This window comes from Mercurialis annua, linkage group LG4, assembly GCF_937616625.2.
Source record: "Mercurialis annua linkage group LG4, ddMerAnnu1.2, whole genome shotgun sequence".
NCBI classification, from domain to species: domain Eukaryota; kingdom Viridiplantae; phylum Streptophyta; class Magnoliopsida; order Malpighiales; family Euphorbiaceae; genus Mercurialis; species Mercurialis annua.
Window position 1 is genome coordinate 33,089,817 of NC_065573.1, and position 16,564 is coordinate 33,106,380.

The 16,564-nt window shown below is 34.0% G+C and overlaps 4 protein-coding genes across 5 annotated transcripts; 1 reads left to right on the forward strand and 3 right to left on the reverse strand.

The window, feature by feature from the left end:
- Window positions 1-48: 48 nt before the first annotated feature.
- On the reverse strand, window positions 49-5,093 carry LOC126677062 (DNA repair endonuclease UVH1). Of its 2 annotated transcripts, XM_050371501.2 has the most exons (9): window positions 4,080-5,085; window positions 3,741-3,967; window positions 3,552-3,640; window positions 3,165-3,329; window positions 1,988-2,803; window positions 1,401-1,511; window positions 1,050-1,310; window positions 741-964; window positions 49-433 (listed from the first exon to the last, which is right to left on the reverse strand). In XM_050371501.2, exons 1-9 carry the CDS (start codon window positions 4,958-4,960, stop codon window positions 223-225), a joined length of 2,985 nt encoding a protein of 994 aa, XP_050227458.1. In that variant the 5' UTR covers window positions 4,961-5,085; the 3' UTR covers window positions 49-222. The 2 variants fall into 2 exon arrangements, with proteins under 2 accessions (XP_050227458.1, XP_050227459.1); XM_050371502.2 differs by lacking the exons at window positions 49-433; window positions 741-964; window positions 1,050-1,310 and having other exon boundaries at window positions 1,402-1,495; window positions 4,080-5,093.
- Window positions 5,094-5,239: 146 nt separating this feature from the next.
- LOC126677063 (uncharacterized) lies at window positions 5,240-8,638 on the reverse strand. The gene is made up of 5 exons (XM_050371503.2): window positions 8,042-8,638; window positions 7,830-7,928; window positions 7,155-7,199; window positions 5,911-6,048; window positions 5,240-5,749 (listed from the first exon to the last, which is right to left on the reverse strand). The coding sequence occupies exons 1-5, from the start codon at window positions 8,441-8,443 to the stop codon at window positions 5,387-5,389; spliced, it is 1,047 nt and encodes a 348-aa protein (XP_050227460.1). The 5' UTR covers window positions 8,444-8,638; the 3' UTR covers window positions 5,240-5,386.
- Window positions 8,639-9,515: 877 nt separating this feature from the next.
- LOC126678610 (polygalacturonase-like) lies at window positions 9,516-11,123 on the forward strand (the record flags this gene model as incomplete). The annotated part of the gene is made up of 4 exons (XM_050373502.1): window positions 9,516-10,040; window positions 10,137-10,426; window positions 10,523-10,751; window positions 10,838-11,123. Coding segments are annotated over 4 exons (1,263 nt in total), but the record flags the coding sequence as incomplete, so codon positions are not given.
- Window positions 11,124-14,764: 3,641 nt separating this feature from the next.
- Window positions 14,765-16,100, reverse strand: LOC126678611 (ankyrin repeat-containing protein BDA1-like). Its single transcript, XM_050373503.1, has 2 exons — window positions 15,525-16,100; window positions 14,765-15,445 (listed from the first exon to the last, which is right to left on the reverse strand). Exons 1-2 carry the CDS (start codon window positions 16,098-16,100, stop codon window positions 14,765-14,767), a joined length of 1,257 nt encoding a protein of 418 aa, XP_050229460.1.
- Window positions 16,101-16,564: the final 464 nt, after the last annotated feature.

Genomic DNA, 16,564 nt, shown 5'->3' on the forward strand with positions numbered 1-16,564 from the left:
TCCGTTTAGTCTGCAACACTTCGTATGGCTATAAAAACTCTAGAGCAATTTTAAAAGAAAATCATTGAATTAAATTATGAGAACCAAAAATTACAAATTTACAATGAAATATTCTGCTCAACTGAAACACTGCATTGAAGTATCTTTCAGCAGCGGAATTTGAACTCGCAAATTACTCCCGTGAAGAATTTTAATGGAAAAACTAATGAGCTAGTTTCAGTATTATAACAAGGTTGGATATTTTGCGTCGAGGAAGTCTCGCAGAGTTCGTGCAGCTTTCTGACCACCCATGAGTTCAGTTAGCTTCTCTAAAGGAAGAAGGGCAAGTTCAGCTAAGCTTTGACACCCATCCATTATAGCTCTGTAGTTAGAATCTGTCACTCCTGGCAGTCTTCTCAAAAACTCCACAGCCGATGTATTGTAATTCTCAGCTCTGTCATTAAATCAGCCGGAATTAAATTTAGCACAGATAGTAATAACAAATAGAGGAACATAATCTAGTTGAGTTTCGTGTTTCAATAATGAGAATCAATGGTTAAGCTTGCAACATTAACTACTGGCCTCTAGTACCATATGTCTACTAGATGCATGCAACTAAGAATCTCGAAGTTTATCGCTTTGTTACAGAGTATCTGTTATACTCGTTCCCTAGTTTTGTCCCCGTTATTCCCATAAAGCATCATAATGGAAGGTTTACAGCACAAAAGATTGGGAAAAGATAATAGTAGTATTTGTCTTACCTCACATCATTTTCAATAACACCCTCTTCTGATGGAACACCAACTCTCATTGCCCTGGCCTCATCAGGTTCGTCCTGATTCGCCTTCAGTGAAGCAAATATTTCAGCAGTAGCATGCAAACTGCGAGACCAGATGATACGCAAGCGGGGAAAATGCAGCGCAAGCAAAGACAGCTTGGATATGATATTATTTGGTGTGACATCATCACCAATATCACTCGCTGACTGCAAATTGAAATTCAAAATTAAACAACTAAACTATCACCAAGCCAACCCTAGAGGATTTCTCTTAATTTAACTAGAAGATTACCTGAAATGAAAAACTTTTGTCTTGTGAAAACTCGATCAGAAGAACAGGTGTTCTATAATATCGGACCATTGTTTCCACTTGGTGGTAAAGACGGCCTGACGTGAAGCTCATAAAAAGATCTGAAATACTCTTTCTCTCAACACATACTAATGGAGAGAGAATATAATCCCCAACTTCCAAGGTTACTGGTATGATACGCATCCCTTTCTGGTGGAGAACATTTGGAAGGCTGCTCATAAATTCCCTCATGTCCACTATGACCTGAAAAAACAGAAATCCCTCAAAAATGTTTTCTCATGTATGAGAGAGAGTATATATAAAATAACAACGGCTTAACATGACAAAATAAACCTGCATTTCTTTCTCAGCTTCCTTTCTTCCACCAGCCTTTCTGGTGATTGAATTTGAGGAACTTGATTGTTGTGAATCCAGAGAGGAATTCAATCCTAGGGAATTTCCATTCTGGTCAAATGACAAGTGACGTCCGCAAATTAAATAGAAATTATTAACTGAAGTCAACAGAAAAGTTAAAGGCAATGGGTAATGTCTAGCAACTGTCTGCTATTATCCCCTTAAGAGCAGACTGAAGAGCTAAGCAGCAATTAGAAAACAAATAAATTAACTTAATCCAAAAAACCTTCAAGATCAGAAAAACACTTTAACAGTAATGATACAAAAGTTACTATTACTCATAAAATAACTTCAGTCTTCTAGCGAACGTTCTTGCAACTTGTCCACCTTCAATGGATGTGCCAAGTAATATAATATTGTTAGGAAAATATCAACAAGACCCCTATTACAATTTTATGTTTGCGTATGAATACTGCAGGTGTTGCTCTTACTTTAACTACAAATAAAAATAATTCATGAATCGTATGCAATTGACGGGAGCTGAAACAGTTATATTGAAGATGAGATGCAACGTAAAAACAGTATACCTGATCAACTGGAATCATCATCATTGACTTCTGTCGGATCAGCGATTCAAATGCTCCGTTCTCCCTTCGTATGCTTGCCTCAAATTTTTGGACCTCGGTAGAATCTTCATAGAAAAGAAAATAAACTTTTACCTTTTTTGAGGGATTTTCAGCTTTATAGACTTCAATTTCTCGAACAAAAGTCATGTCTGGGTGGTAAACAACAATTGCAGAGGGCTTTAAGATGTCAAGAACAGGCTGGTCACTTTCCTGAGCATAAAAGTGCACTGGTGGTATATGCTTAGCATTGCAGCTTGAAGAATCCAGCTGCTGAGTATGCCTACGAAGAACCCCTTGATCTAAAGAAGAAGCTTTCGAGTTGACTTCTTGATAGCCTTCTGTAATTGGCTGATTGTTCTCACTGGGTGGGGCTTCATTTTCTGTACTAGGCATTTCCGACTTATCACTCATTTTCACTTCATTTTCGACATTATCTTCTCCGGAAGTCTGAGCATTTGTTCGCCCTCTTTTATTTTGCACTTTTCCCCTTGCTTTTCTACCTTTCTTGTTGTCAACGACAGGCTGTAGCTCATCCTCAACAACAAATATCTTTCTCTGTTGATTTCTTATTTCCGATGCTGCTGCCAACAGCGCATCACGTTCCTGCTTGTTTGAGCTGCTTGCATCAGCATTTTGTGCTGTCGTTACAGGAACAACTCCGTCAAGAATGCCAAATCCTTTTGTTTCTCTTTTTTTAAATTTCTTTTTCTGAGGTGTTGGCAAGTCGCGCAATTCAACTTTGCTCAACAAATATTTTTCCCATTCTTCTCGCAAGACCTTCATAAGAAAATATGCAGTAAATATGTTACTCATAATATTCAATAATTTAGATAATATCATATAGCAATCATAATGAGACAATCTTAAAACTGAACCAAAAAATGCCAATAGCTTCTGAAAAGCTAGTTAGCTGCCGACAGCCTCTTGGTATAGTTCTAACTTCTAAAAGCATGGTATAAGATCATAATTTTGCTTGGAGATAAATGATCAGATTGAACTAAGTGCAAGGCTAATATGCAATAGCTCCAATAAAAACATGAAGCATATATTCCATAAATTATATCAATAGCAATGTTATTAAACTTAAACTATAAAATTTATAAGAAAATTAAGTAGCAATTGAAGGAGAATGAAAAACCTTTTGGGAACCATTCGTGATGAAATTTTCCAGCTGCATGCATGAGCATTCATCTTTGCATGCCACTAGAACAATGCCATTATCAGTTTCTTCATTTTCAACCGGATTGTTTTCTCTCAATAAGTCCTGCTTTCGTCTTTCTTCCTCTATCTCTTCAAGGATTTCCTGTAAATTTAAACCATACATAAGACAGTTACTAATACAACCCTTGACTAAAAATAAACTCCATTCAAGCATCCAAACTAGAAGAACAAGATCACTAAAATAACCAGACAACAGAAGGAAAAAAGAAAAAAGTGACGTTCATTTGCTACAGAGCAATTGCTCAAGTATATGTCCCTAGACTTGCTACAAAATAATTATAGAAAACGGAACTCACTCACTCACACGTAACACCTTCCACTTTGGAGATGCCTCCAAAACCTCCTCTAGTACCACACCACCATTTGGATTACTGGATGAAGTACCCTCAGTAACTAGAAAGGATCAAATCATAAAAAAAAAAAAGTTATATGAAATGCCATAGAAGAAATTATTAGCTAATAGTACTAAAAATACAGAGGGTTTAGCCCTCACCTGCTTCCTCAGTCTCATTGCACGCCTTTAGTTTTCTTTTTCTACCTTTAATGCTGTTATTTGCCCCATTTACTTTTGCATCACCATTTGACCTTCCCAAACGATAAACACGCTTCTTTGCATAATCAAATATCTTGAAGCTGGACTCTGCAAATATCCAAACAGAACGAAAACTCTCGGACACTCTAAGCGTATCCAGATATTTCAAATAACTCACTGCATCATACCTATTCATACACCATTCAAATCAATAGCTAGTAAAAAATTCCATTCGCAAACATAACAATTTGAAATGAAACAACATTAAAACATATAAATTAAAATAGAAATTAGACTTACCTAACAAGATAATCAAGCAACTTTCTCAATGTCTTCAAATCCGAAACCAATTGCTTAGTCTTCCTCCCTAAAATATGCCAAATAGGATCAAGCTGCCTCTTAACAATCTCATCAAAACTCTTAAACAGACCATTTTCAACACTCAAATCTTCAACATCAACCTTATTAGTTTTCCTCATTTCTTTCAAACAGGCGTCCATAACTTCAATAATTGCCTTCTGTATTCCCATCATATACTTACTCATCCCTACTCTCACATCAACAACCTCCGGAGGACTCCTCTCGAGCTCCTCCGATACATAAACCTGAAACCTAGGCCAAAGATGCAGTTTCTTCACATATAACGCCTTCATTATCCTCTCCGTCTTCGAAAACCCCATCACCATAGCATGAGGCTTGTCAGTGAAGGCACGAATGTAAATTTGATTTTGACTTTGACTTTGACCTAGGGTTTTTAAAATCCGCGCAATGAAAGCTTCTGTTGAAGTTTCTGATAAAGCGTGAGCGTTTAAAATAATCAATCCAGAAATTGCTGTGATAGGGATTCTATTAGTGAGGAGGTCAACGATTAGGATTCGAGGAGTAATGAAACAGATTTGACCGGAGCTGTAGAGAGAGAGGCGGTGGTGAGCAGGAAGATCGGCGGTTATTTCCGCGATAGTCTGGTGGTCGTCGTTTTTGAGGTGGTGGTGGAGAATTAGGGTTTTGAGAGAAGGAGAAGAGGACGGGGAGAGGATTAAGAGAGTGCCTTGAGAAGAGTCATGGAGAAGGAGAAGAGAGGAAATTAGCTTGGGAAGGGACAGACCGGAGGATAGGATTACGAGTCCGCCGTTTTGACCTTCTAATAGGTCTGTAATTATGTGTTCGTGGAACTGAACCATCGGTCTTTATGGCGGCCGGAGTTGGGAGATTACGGTGGTGCGAAGGTTGGTTTGTAAATGCAGGAGATTTGAAGAATTTTGGAGGGTAATTTGAAGGCTGCAATATCTATTTCAATTTTAAAACGGCATCGTTTTATATTTTGTTTTTTTTTTCTTTTGAAAGGAAACGGCATCGTTTCAATGGTGTGGTTCTTCCCAGCAATTTTGCAGCATTAGAGAGTATTTATTATTGGTCACATAGCGGTGTTCTTTTATATCATACAATGAGATTAACAAGTGTTGATGTTAATTCATGCTTTTTATATTATTGTTTTTTGATGACTTCTTAACAACATGAAATTTGATTCTCAATTTGTATAGAGTTATACATGACTTTGTGTTGATACTTGAAAAAACAACCAAAACTAATGGTATAGTAACAAATTTTCAGTTTACTTTCACATTCCTATCAACTTCTCCGAGGCTTTTCTTGATTCTTCTGACCATCAAGGGAACAGGTTTCTCCAAAACAGATACGTTAATACTGTTCCAAACATCTGATCTGACCGGGAGTTGGGCAATTTTTTCTGCGATATGCATGTCTTCTGGAAGAACCGAACCAAACACAGTGTACGCTTTCTTCCATTCTTGGTGGTCAGCTAAGCTAATCAAGAATTCCGGGCCAGAACCAACCCAAGCAACTGAACCTCTTTCTATGGTTGGGCATACTTCTGTGGGGATTTTATTGAAAGCTTCCCCATGAGCTTCCAGTGTTCCTTGAATCAAAGCAAAAGGAGGGCCGAAAGGAGCCTAGAATTTTTCACAAGATGAAGATCCAGAGAGTTATAGTACGTAGAAGTGATTAAACTCTTTGGGCACACATTTAGATTTATATAACATGCATTTGGAGAGAGAATATTGTGATTTGTATTTAGAAATAAGTACCAAAATGAAAATTAGCGAACCCTTACATCTTTTATGTGGTTTCCTTCAGAATCCCAAAATTTGCCTCGACTTTCTGCACGGAAGAAATGGCAACCAGCGCAATGGTGCAGAGTCAACAACTCAAGAATGTAGTATACAGAATGCGGAGCACAGTCAGGGAAAAGCTGCACCAAGATTCATTCAAGGAAACAAATTGGTTAATAACAAACAATTATATATGACCTAAAAGAAACATATCTAACTAAATAATATACTTGACGATCATCTTCTAAGAAATCGAGGAAAACATAAAGAATGAAAACCCAATTTGTTTATTATATGTAGCAGTTACATTTCAAAATAAATCTCTCAGTTCTTGGGTTCAAAAGCGGTCATTCATTCTAACAGCAAATAGGCAGACCAAATTAGTAAATTTCCTCATTACAACAATGACTGACGTGATATCATATGATGGATGAATCAATAGATAAATTAGCTCAATTAAACTCATACGAGTTTAAAAAAAAATCTCGGAAAATAAAAATAGTGTAAAAAATTCTCATTATATTGATTGGCATGTATAAATCTAGGGATAATAAACTCTCTGGGTCACTAAGGTTACCTTGAATTACAAAATAATCACTAAACTTCATTTTGTTACAAAACCGTCACTGAAATATACCTTTTGTTACAAGTGGGTGTCACTCATATAAAACGCAATGTTTTTGCTTACGTGGCAAACCAAAATTACAAAAAGGGACATAGTTCAGTGACCTTTTTGTAATAAAAAGTATAATTCAATGACTTTTTTATAATTCATGAAAAGTTTAGTGTTCTTTTTGTAACAATATTAGCTTGAAAACGGTGCGTTTTATATAAGTGACACCCCTTTGTAACAAAAGGTATAGTTTAGTGACCATTTTGTAACAAAATGAAGTTTAGTGATCATTTTGTAATTTGAGGTAACCCTAGTGACCTAGGGAGTTTAATATCCATAAATCTAGGCATCGAGTCCTTATGATTTTGTTGATATCGAACACTGTGAAGTATTAAACCAATGCAAAAAGATGTTATTCCGGATAATGCTCATTTAGGTGTGTTGATTTTTATTACATCAGTGGACCAATATGGTGGTTTTTAAAGTACTTCTATTGTAGCTATCTTCAAATGCTCTCTAAAATAATTATTAATAAAATATTGGCCTTTTCGCTGACCAATCCCAGGGAAGAGCATGTAAAAGATATATTCTCTGAGACTGCAACATAGAACAATAAAACACATGAAAACTTACTTTTATATGAAGAGTTCCATATTCTGTTTCCAGACCAACAATCCCCTGGCAGGTATAAACATAAGAAAAAACTTTGTTATAGAATAGCTTGAGCAGATTATAGAATTCAGATTTAATTTTGCAACAATATAAGATTCTTCTCCAGAAATACATTTTGAAAAATAAAAAAGCAATATTGGAGTAGTACTAGCTATAACAAATGTGTCCACTCTATATCTACCACTCCGAATAGTAGGTGAGCCCTTTATTAAATTTCTAAAATGACGAATTAGCAGACACACCAATTTTTGAAACTGAGAATGTCATGAGATGCATTCCAAGCGGAAAAGAAACTGCAGTTATCACCCTGATCAGATAGAAAGAGTGTATGATGCTCTTGGAACTAGAACACTTGAAGCTAGTAATTTACAGAATCCTGAAGAGATTAAGTAGAGGTCAAACATGGACCTCTAACTATAAGAGATCCATTTAACACACTTCAGAGCACAAAATCTCTGACCGCGATCATAAGAACGCAATGCCACTCATCTTTCATTTGATTCCACACAGGAATGAGGAAACTATCTAACTAATAACAATCAAAACTTTAATGTAATGGACTGAATGTAAAACGTAACAGATACTTAATTGCAAATCAGCCGGAAAATCAAATGAAAAGTGATTCTTAATGTATACCTCTCCTTTACCAAAAATGAGTCCTGAAGTCCAACTAACTTTATCACCTCCTTCTTGCCGAGCAGGTGCCAACGAATCCTTCTGTTTCTTCAACCAACACTATAGAAATAAAGAAAGCAAAAGTAATGAAAATGTACATAATCACAAACTATAAAATCCATGTCAACAAAATCAAGAAAGCAAGCAACTTCAACCAGAATTCAATCACCCACCTCCCCAAACTGTGATCCACAACTCTCTTTATTCCCACAAAAAACCCAAGAATCACACAAACAAGGCCCATCATTACCATTACACATAGCCTTACAAGCCTGACAACAATCCTTCGCAGAACTAAGCTTAAACTCTGACCCCCACTTCACAGCATCTCCCCACAGCTCCAAATTTTCAATCCCTCTACAACACTCACCACCATCATCAACATTACTCCCAAAACTCTTCTCCTTCAACACCAAAGACTTAGAATCCGAATTTGTAAAGCTGGTGTTGGGATTAAGGATTACAGATAGGACAGTGTACACTACTGCACAGGAGATAAAACCCACTAAGAGGAGAGTGAGAGAAGTGAAACGGTAGGGTTCTGGGTCGTTTTGCCTTCGACCCATTTGAGACATGGGGCGGAGAGTAAAACCTAGGTACAAAATTGGATGATCTGAATTGCGAATTGAAAATTGGAATTGAGGGTTTTGGTTTGGTTTGGCGTTGACTAAATAGGGAAAGAGTTAAAGCTAGCATGGCGGCTATAGAGCTGAAATAAATTAAAAAAGGGAAGAGTGTCAGAGTGGTCAGTCAATGTCAATGAACAACTACGGAATCTTGAGGCAAGCAAAGTTGGTTATATTTGTGAAGCTGACAGGGAAGATTGAGAACAAAACGACATTATTATACATCTAACGACATCTTAACACCACTAAATAAAATCTAAGGGAAATTTATCCTAAAGGTACATTTTATCTCTGAAATTGACACAAAAAAATCAATTAAAATAAAATTTATGGTTTCAAAAAGTTAATAAAATGAATAAGATGGAATAAAATGAATTTTATGCTAAAATTGAACCAGATAGGCCTTTGAGTAATTTGTGGGATCGTAAGTGAACTCGATTTGATCACACTCCTAATCCTAAGTATCATCGATTAATTCATTTTGAAAATACATTTTTTATTTTTTTTCCTATTCTATGAATATTTAAGGATTTCACTCCTCTTTTTGTGGTGACTCGAACCAGAACCTCTCATTATTAGATGGGGTGCTCTTATCACTTGAATTAGCTCATCTCGTCTTCTGAATATAATTAATAATATCCATGATTAAATGTCAAGTTAACATTATCCCATTTACACTAGTTCTTTTTTAAAAAAAAAACCGGAACTATACAATCCATAAAATTAATCTATATTGACTAACAATAAGATAATGATTCTATGAATTCCAACAAAAACTGTTTTATATTGAGAGCTAAGAAATCATACTGGCTGGGCCGTACACTGTGAATTGAAGAGTAAGCAATTGTAAGTACATGCATAGAATCAAAATGTTAATACCGCGCAGCTTTCTTCAACTTTCCAATTCTTAGTAGCCTCACTTCATAAATACTCAATCAATCATTTTAATCTATAACCGCTCATTTTTAATGAATTAGTCATGTTTATAAATACCCTTAAATCTTTTAATTAATTAACTTCCCATCTTCAACTTCCCACTACTTACTCTTTTACCTCATTTTTCATAACTGCTATTTTTAACCTCCTGCTCCTCAATTTCCTCTGTAAATTAATAAGCAAGACCATGAGTTTCTTCTTCATCATTCTCTTTGCTTTGCAGATTAACCAATCATTTGCCATTCCAAACTATAACGTTTTAAATTATGGAGCCAAACCAAATGGCAACACTGATTCCACCGAGGCCTTTCTGCATGCATGGGCTGCAGCTTGTGGCTCTAGTGGCTCCTCTATGATTTACGTGCCTGATGGACGATTTCTGATTGGCTCTCTTTCTTTTAAAGGCGCCTGCAAAAGCACTTACATCACCATTAGAATAGATGGCACTTTAGTGGCACCAGGTGACTATCAAATCTTAGCCAAAACTCGCCACTGGCTTAGTTTTGAAGGAGTTAGCGGCGTTTCCATTCTTGGTGGAGCACTCGATGCTAAGGGATCCAATCTCTGGGCTTGCAAGGCTAAAAGCACCAACTGCCCAACTGGTGCCACGGTACTATCAATTTTCATTTTCATTTTCATATTATTTATTTAGAAATTAATTATACAATGGGTTAATTGTTGGTATTCTTATTGTGTGTTGCTGCAGACATTAATGTTTACCAACTCAAAAAACATAAAGATCAATGGGTTACTGTCATTAAACAGCCAAACGTTCCATATTGGCTTCAATGGCTGCAAAGATGTGTATGTTGAAGCTGTCAAAATAATAGCTTCAGGAGATAGTCCCAACACAGATGGTATTCATATTCAATACTCAGACAACGTTGTCATAACGGATTCTGCAATTAAAACCGGGGATGACTGCATTTCCATAGGCCCCGGCGCAAAGAATCTATGGATCGAAGGAGTCAGATGCGGTCCTGGTCACGGTATTAGGTAAAGTTGACCATCACCACCGTCGAATAATTATACATATAGGTTATATATGCTTATGAATTGAATAATTTTTCTAAATTGCAAAAAATATTGCAGCATAGGAAGCTTAGGATGGGAAAAAGAAGAAGAAGGGGTGAAAAATGTGACCGTAAAAAGAAGTATATTCGCAGATACTACAAATGGATTCAGAATAAAGTCATGGGCGAGACAAAGCAATGGTTTTGTTGAAGGAGTTCGATTCATAGGTGCTATTATGGAAAATGTTCAAAATCCCATAATTATAGACCAACACTATTGCCCTCACAAAATTAACTGTCCTACAGAGGTATGCATATTTTCAATTTATCAAACTAATAATTAGTACTCATTTATAATTGTACTAATAATTTGAACTTGTAAATTTTCAAATAGGTGTCTGGCATAAAAATTAGTGATATAACATATCAAGGAATTAGAGGAACATCGGCCACAGCAGTTGCTATAAAGTTGGATTGCAGCTCCAACTTTCCATGCAAAGAAATACAATTGAAGAATGTGAATTTGACACATTCACATCAAATAACTCAATCATCTTGTACCAATGCCCTTGGAAATTCTATTGGTCTTGTTCAACCCGACGGATGTTTGTAAATTCAAAATGGATAGTTACGTGTAATTAATTTGATTTTAAGGATATGATTTATTTTCAACCAATCTAGCAGCATCATGGTCAGTTAACCTCATCAAGTTCAAACTCACTTAAATATTTCTCTCATACATTTTTAACAAATACTTACCGGGCATCATCCCAATATATGACTTCACATCTTCAAGCTTGGAGAGTTTATGAGCCGTTAATCAATTTGATACGATAGTGTTTATTAAAATCACATCGTCCAACTAAAATGATTTGAAATAAACTGATGAGGACAAAGAAACAATTGCTGATTACATACTTCAAGAATATCTTATTTAAAAAAAAAATGGAAATCAGAATGCAATATAGAAAAATTAAAATAATATCTAAAGATGGAGTACTTAATTCCCCTAGCTGATAAAAAAAAAGACTAGGATAAAATTCACTATTAGACGTTCACTAAAAAAAGTAACCACTAGTTTTCCCTCGGTTTTGCTAAGTCCTTTTTCTTATATTAACTAGTGTCGTTTTATGTGTTTCACGCGTGACTCGTCAAATAATTATATTTATTATGAATTAAAAAAATTATGTTTGTTTAATGATTAGTCTATAATTATAAATTATATTTAAGTATAAAATATTATAATTAAAAATGGTTTATCTTATTTATGAAGAGTACAAACATAAAATATCAAATAAATTTGAAATTAGTAGTTTATAAGAAATAGTCTATCTTAATTATAATTCTAAATAATTAAATAATAATTATTAAATATTTAGAGTAGTCTATTTTAATTAAAAAAATGTTTATTTTAGTTAACACTACAAAAAATTCAAATCAGACCTAATTCTAAACTCAGATTATTGTAGTCTATTCCTCTTGATAATTTCACAGCAATGAAACATAAATATCAAACAGTGTATCCAAAATCTAATAAACTAAATGTATATTGAGATAAGCAACTAATTAAGAGCTACCGAATCTGCTCCATTTTTCCGTTAAAAAAAAAAATCTGCTCCATTTTTTATTTGTTTATGCAGTATTTAATCCCTAAATAGTTGTTTACAAACATGAACAGCTATAGCATAATTATTAATTATTAAATATTTAAAGTAGTTTATTTTGATCAGTACTCTAAACAATTATCTTAACATAGTATTATAAAAAGTTTATTTTAGTTAGTATTACAACTCTAATAATTATCTCAATAGTTTTTTAAATTAATAATTATATTATCTCAAATGTTTCCGACAGATTTCTGCTTTTTAGCAACAGAATAATTCATCGCTAAAAAGCAGCTTTTTAGTAGTGGAATGACGTGATAGATTCGGTCTACCTAAATATTTCTCAAATAGAATAGTCAAATCCCATAAAAAATCAAAATATTTCTAAATTTGTTTTATTTAATCTATACCTACTATTTATGTTAATACATCTAATCAATTGTTATTTTCACCCTTTCTGGTTCTCTTCCTTAATTTGCCTACTATTTCTATAATGTTAGTCCTTTAATTTCCTTTTGTTTCTTATTTAGGTATAGTAGAGTAGATTTCTTTCATCATTCGTTTCCATTTTCGTTGCAAATCTTACAAATTAGAATATAAATAAGATACGGTTTGAGCATGCATGAGTGCATATCTTCTTAATTAATTATTTGAAATGCGACCCTTTTCCAATATGGCATGGTTGAAAATAAATGATTCATTTTAATTTCCTTTATGGGTATTTCTCATATCTTACTAAATTAAATACTACAATATACATATAAAAGGGGTTTCAGGGAATAAAAATAACCAATTACAACAGAAAGTTTTAGGAAAAAAAAAACACATCGTTGAAGCTATGGCCGACCAAAATAAAAAGTATTATGATTTCATGAACGTGGGCTCATCAAGTCAGCAAAAACAAAACGCTACGTTTTATGATTTCATGAATGTGGGTTCAAGCCAACAGCAATCATCAGCTTATCAGAATCAGCAACAATCAGCTCAGAATCAACCTGGTGGCTCATCTGAACAAGCAAAAAAATCTCCTCAGCTTACACGAAAAACGTATTATTCATACGACGGCAAGAATAAGAAGCTGCAAAAGAAAAGTACTATTTTTTATTCTGACGAATAGAAAAGTAAAAATAATAAGTTATGTCAATTCTATAATTGGCATTTATATTTTTTTTTTAAATAAAATAGAACCTTTATCGGTTGTTCCTAATTTTTATTATAATAATAAATATAATATTGTGTTTTGTTAATTTATTTTTTTAAAATTATACAGAATGTGACATGTTATATAATATATATATAGCAATATTCTTTCTCTAATTAGTGGTGGATCCATTAATTTTGCATAAAATACTCAAAAATACTAAATAAAATATATGTTATTATAATTCAATATTAATGGATAAAATTAAAATTTAAAATAAGCAATTATGTTATAAATTTTAATATAATTTAATGTTTAAATATATAAAGTGATATATTGCCTCTAATACATTTTATGTAAGCGATAATGAGTAGCAAGTTATAATTAGATTGTGGCTGAATAATTCTTTATTTATCCATAGATATATAGATACACCAAAAAAAGCTATTAATAAAATGGCTAACAATTAAAATAAAGCAGCTATAAGAGAAAAGTTAGTTTGTTCAGCCCAAATATGCGCTGCCTTATTTGAAGATTGAGGAACGTAGCGAACTCTTGGTTGAATAGTAGCTATGTTTGAACAATTTTAATCAAAAACATTGGGGTAATATATATATTGCAGTTTAGTATCCGACGTTTTATTTATTATTATTAGTATATTTTAGGCCAAACCCATTTAGAGACCCCTATACTTTACACCTTTTTTCCCGTAGGTCCTTATACTTTATTTTTGTATTATACTACCTACTTTTTATTTTTCAGGTCCTTTTTGAGTTTTTTCAGTTTTTTTGTGTGACTGGATGAAAAAAAGATTGTAAGTAAAGGGATTGGAGGAAAAAATAATTGTAAGTAGAGGGACTGGAAAAAACTCAAAAAGGACCTGAAAATCAAAAATAGATAAGTAGAAGGACCAGATAATATAAAAATAAAGTATAAGGACCTACGGAAAAAAAAGTGTAAAGTACAGGGACCTCTAGATGGGTTAAGTCTATATTTTAATAATTTAATTTTTATTTTCGTGACAATAAAAAACGTACTCAAATCCTTTAAGGCAAAATTTGCATTTACCATATAGTAGATTACAAATATGTACATGACTCAGAATTAAAAAAAAGATTTAATCACTCAAAAACCCTCCATCTTTATCCCTTTTTGTAAATATACCCTAACATAAGAATTTCTTCAATTTTATCCTAATTTATCTTTTTATATTTTAATTATATCCCAAAACATTAAATTGACCTCTTTTTATTTATAAAAAAGTTTAAAATAATTTTTTATTTTTTATATTATTAATAATAATAGGATCTAATTGAAATATAGCCTAAAAATGGAGAATTATTTTAAACTTTTTTCAAGTGAAAAGAGGTCAATTTAATTTTTCAGGGAACAATTGAAACATAAAAGGGCAAATTAGGGTAAAATTGGAGAAATATTTACGTCAGAGTATATTTACAAAAAGAGTTAAAGGCGAGTGATTTTTGAGTGATTAGACCTTGGAAAAAATATTGACAAGAAATAACCAGCTAATCCATGACCTTTTGTTTTTCTCTGAGGTGAACAATTTGAACAAAATTTAGTTTAGACCCACCCTGCGTCTCTCTCGCTGTCGTAGATGAACCTCGAATTCTAGAACATGAACAGCAAACAAAATAACTCCAAGTAATGAAATGAGAAACACTGACACACCATCCAGCGCCGAGAATACTGTATGAAGTGAAAAGAAATACGAAAATGTAATAAAAACCGTAGATCCTACAAGCAGAAGTGCAAACGGAAGCCCCATCATCAGTATCACAATTGTACTAACTGATGCGCAAAAAGCCGCACTGTTTAGAAGAGCGAAGTAAGAACTCTCCCAGCCATTCATCGTTATTGTTCCGGCGCGGTGCGGCTCTAGCCGTCCTTCCTGACCGGTGGTGCTGTTCCCTTGTGGGTGATAATCGTCCTGCCAAAATCCTCCTGGAGGACTTAAAACAGCTTGGTAAGTTGCGGTGGCTATTAATACGGCGACCACTAGTACTATGTCGCGGACATCGCTGGCACTATTTTCTTGATTTAGAGTTAAGATTCCTAAGTATCTGTCTCTTACTCTGACTAAAGAATTGAATAATCTTGAGACTAGAGAAGCATTTTTCAGGATTGTTTTTATCTTCCTATTTTGAGAATCCCCTTGATTTCTGAAAATGTCCTCTGCTGTCTCATTGTTAATGTTTCTTATGTCTTTATCAACATTGTTGATTAACAAATCCACAACCTGCATTGAAAAAGATAATATACAAGGTTAAATCAGTTCGGTTTTTAAAATACTGCGTTGGAGTTGATCAATATATTACCTGAGGCTCATTTACCAGTACAGCGATATGCAGAACTGTGTTGCCATCAGTGTCTCTCCAGTTCAGAATCTCTTCCTTTTCTCTCCGATAAAGCCAGCCGAAAAGAAACTGAAAAGCTTCTAACTGCTTGTGTTTAACTGCAACATGCAATGCAGTCTGACAATGGAACGTCAAATCTTCAATAGATAACGGACAACAGCGTAGGAACTTAGCCAGTAATTCGATTTCTCCCTTTTCGGCTGCAAAATGTAAAGGAGTTATTCTTTTCTTGCCTCTGATGCGAACGAGCTCGCTGTCGATCCGCATTAGCCCTATAACTGTCTGAATATGGCCTTCTTGCATAGCTAAGTGCATTGGAGTCAGACCATCTTGATTTAATCTTCGAGCAAGAGATGGGTTTGAGCTCACCATTTCTAAAACAAAAGGAGTGTGTCCTTTTAGTGCAGCTACATGAACAGGAGTGTCAATAATGGGGTTCTGATATAAATGTTCAAGAAGATGTGGATCTTGTTGGAGTAAGAAGTGTAGAACTTCAGTAGATCCTTCTTCTGCTGCCTTCTTCAGCTTCTTATCCATGCTGTAGGTGTTTGATAACAGTTAATATTCAACTAATTTAATTACTGCTAATAAATTTTCATATACAACTAATTAGCTATTTATATGCATGCTTCATGAAAATGGAAATGTTCAAATAGAAAAGGGTTAATCATTTTTTAGGTCATCAAACTATAGTGTTTTTACAAAACAATTACCGAGTTATAAAACGTTACAAAATGATTCTCGGTCAATAGTTTTTTACAAAACATTTACCGAACTGTAAAAAATTACAGAATAGTTATAGAACTATTATTTTTTTTATAAAAAATTACCGAACTCTTGTTTTTCTTTTAAAAAGATTATCTTAATACACATATTTTCTTTTTTCACATCATCAAGATGGTAACTCATTTGTATAAATATAATACTCGAGTAACCAGGGGCGGATGCAAGTGCACAAGGGTGGACCCCACCTTTTTTAAAAAAATAAAATTATTTATATA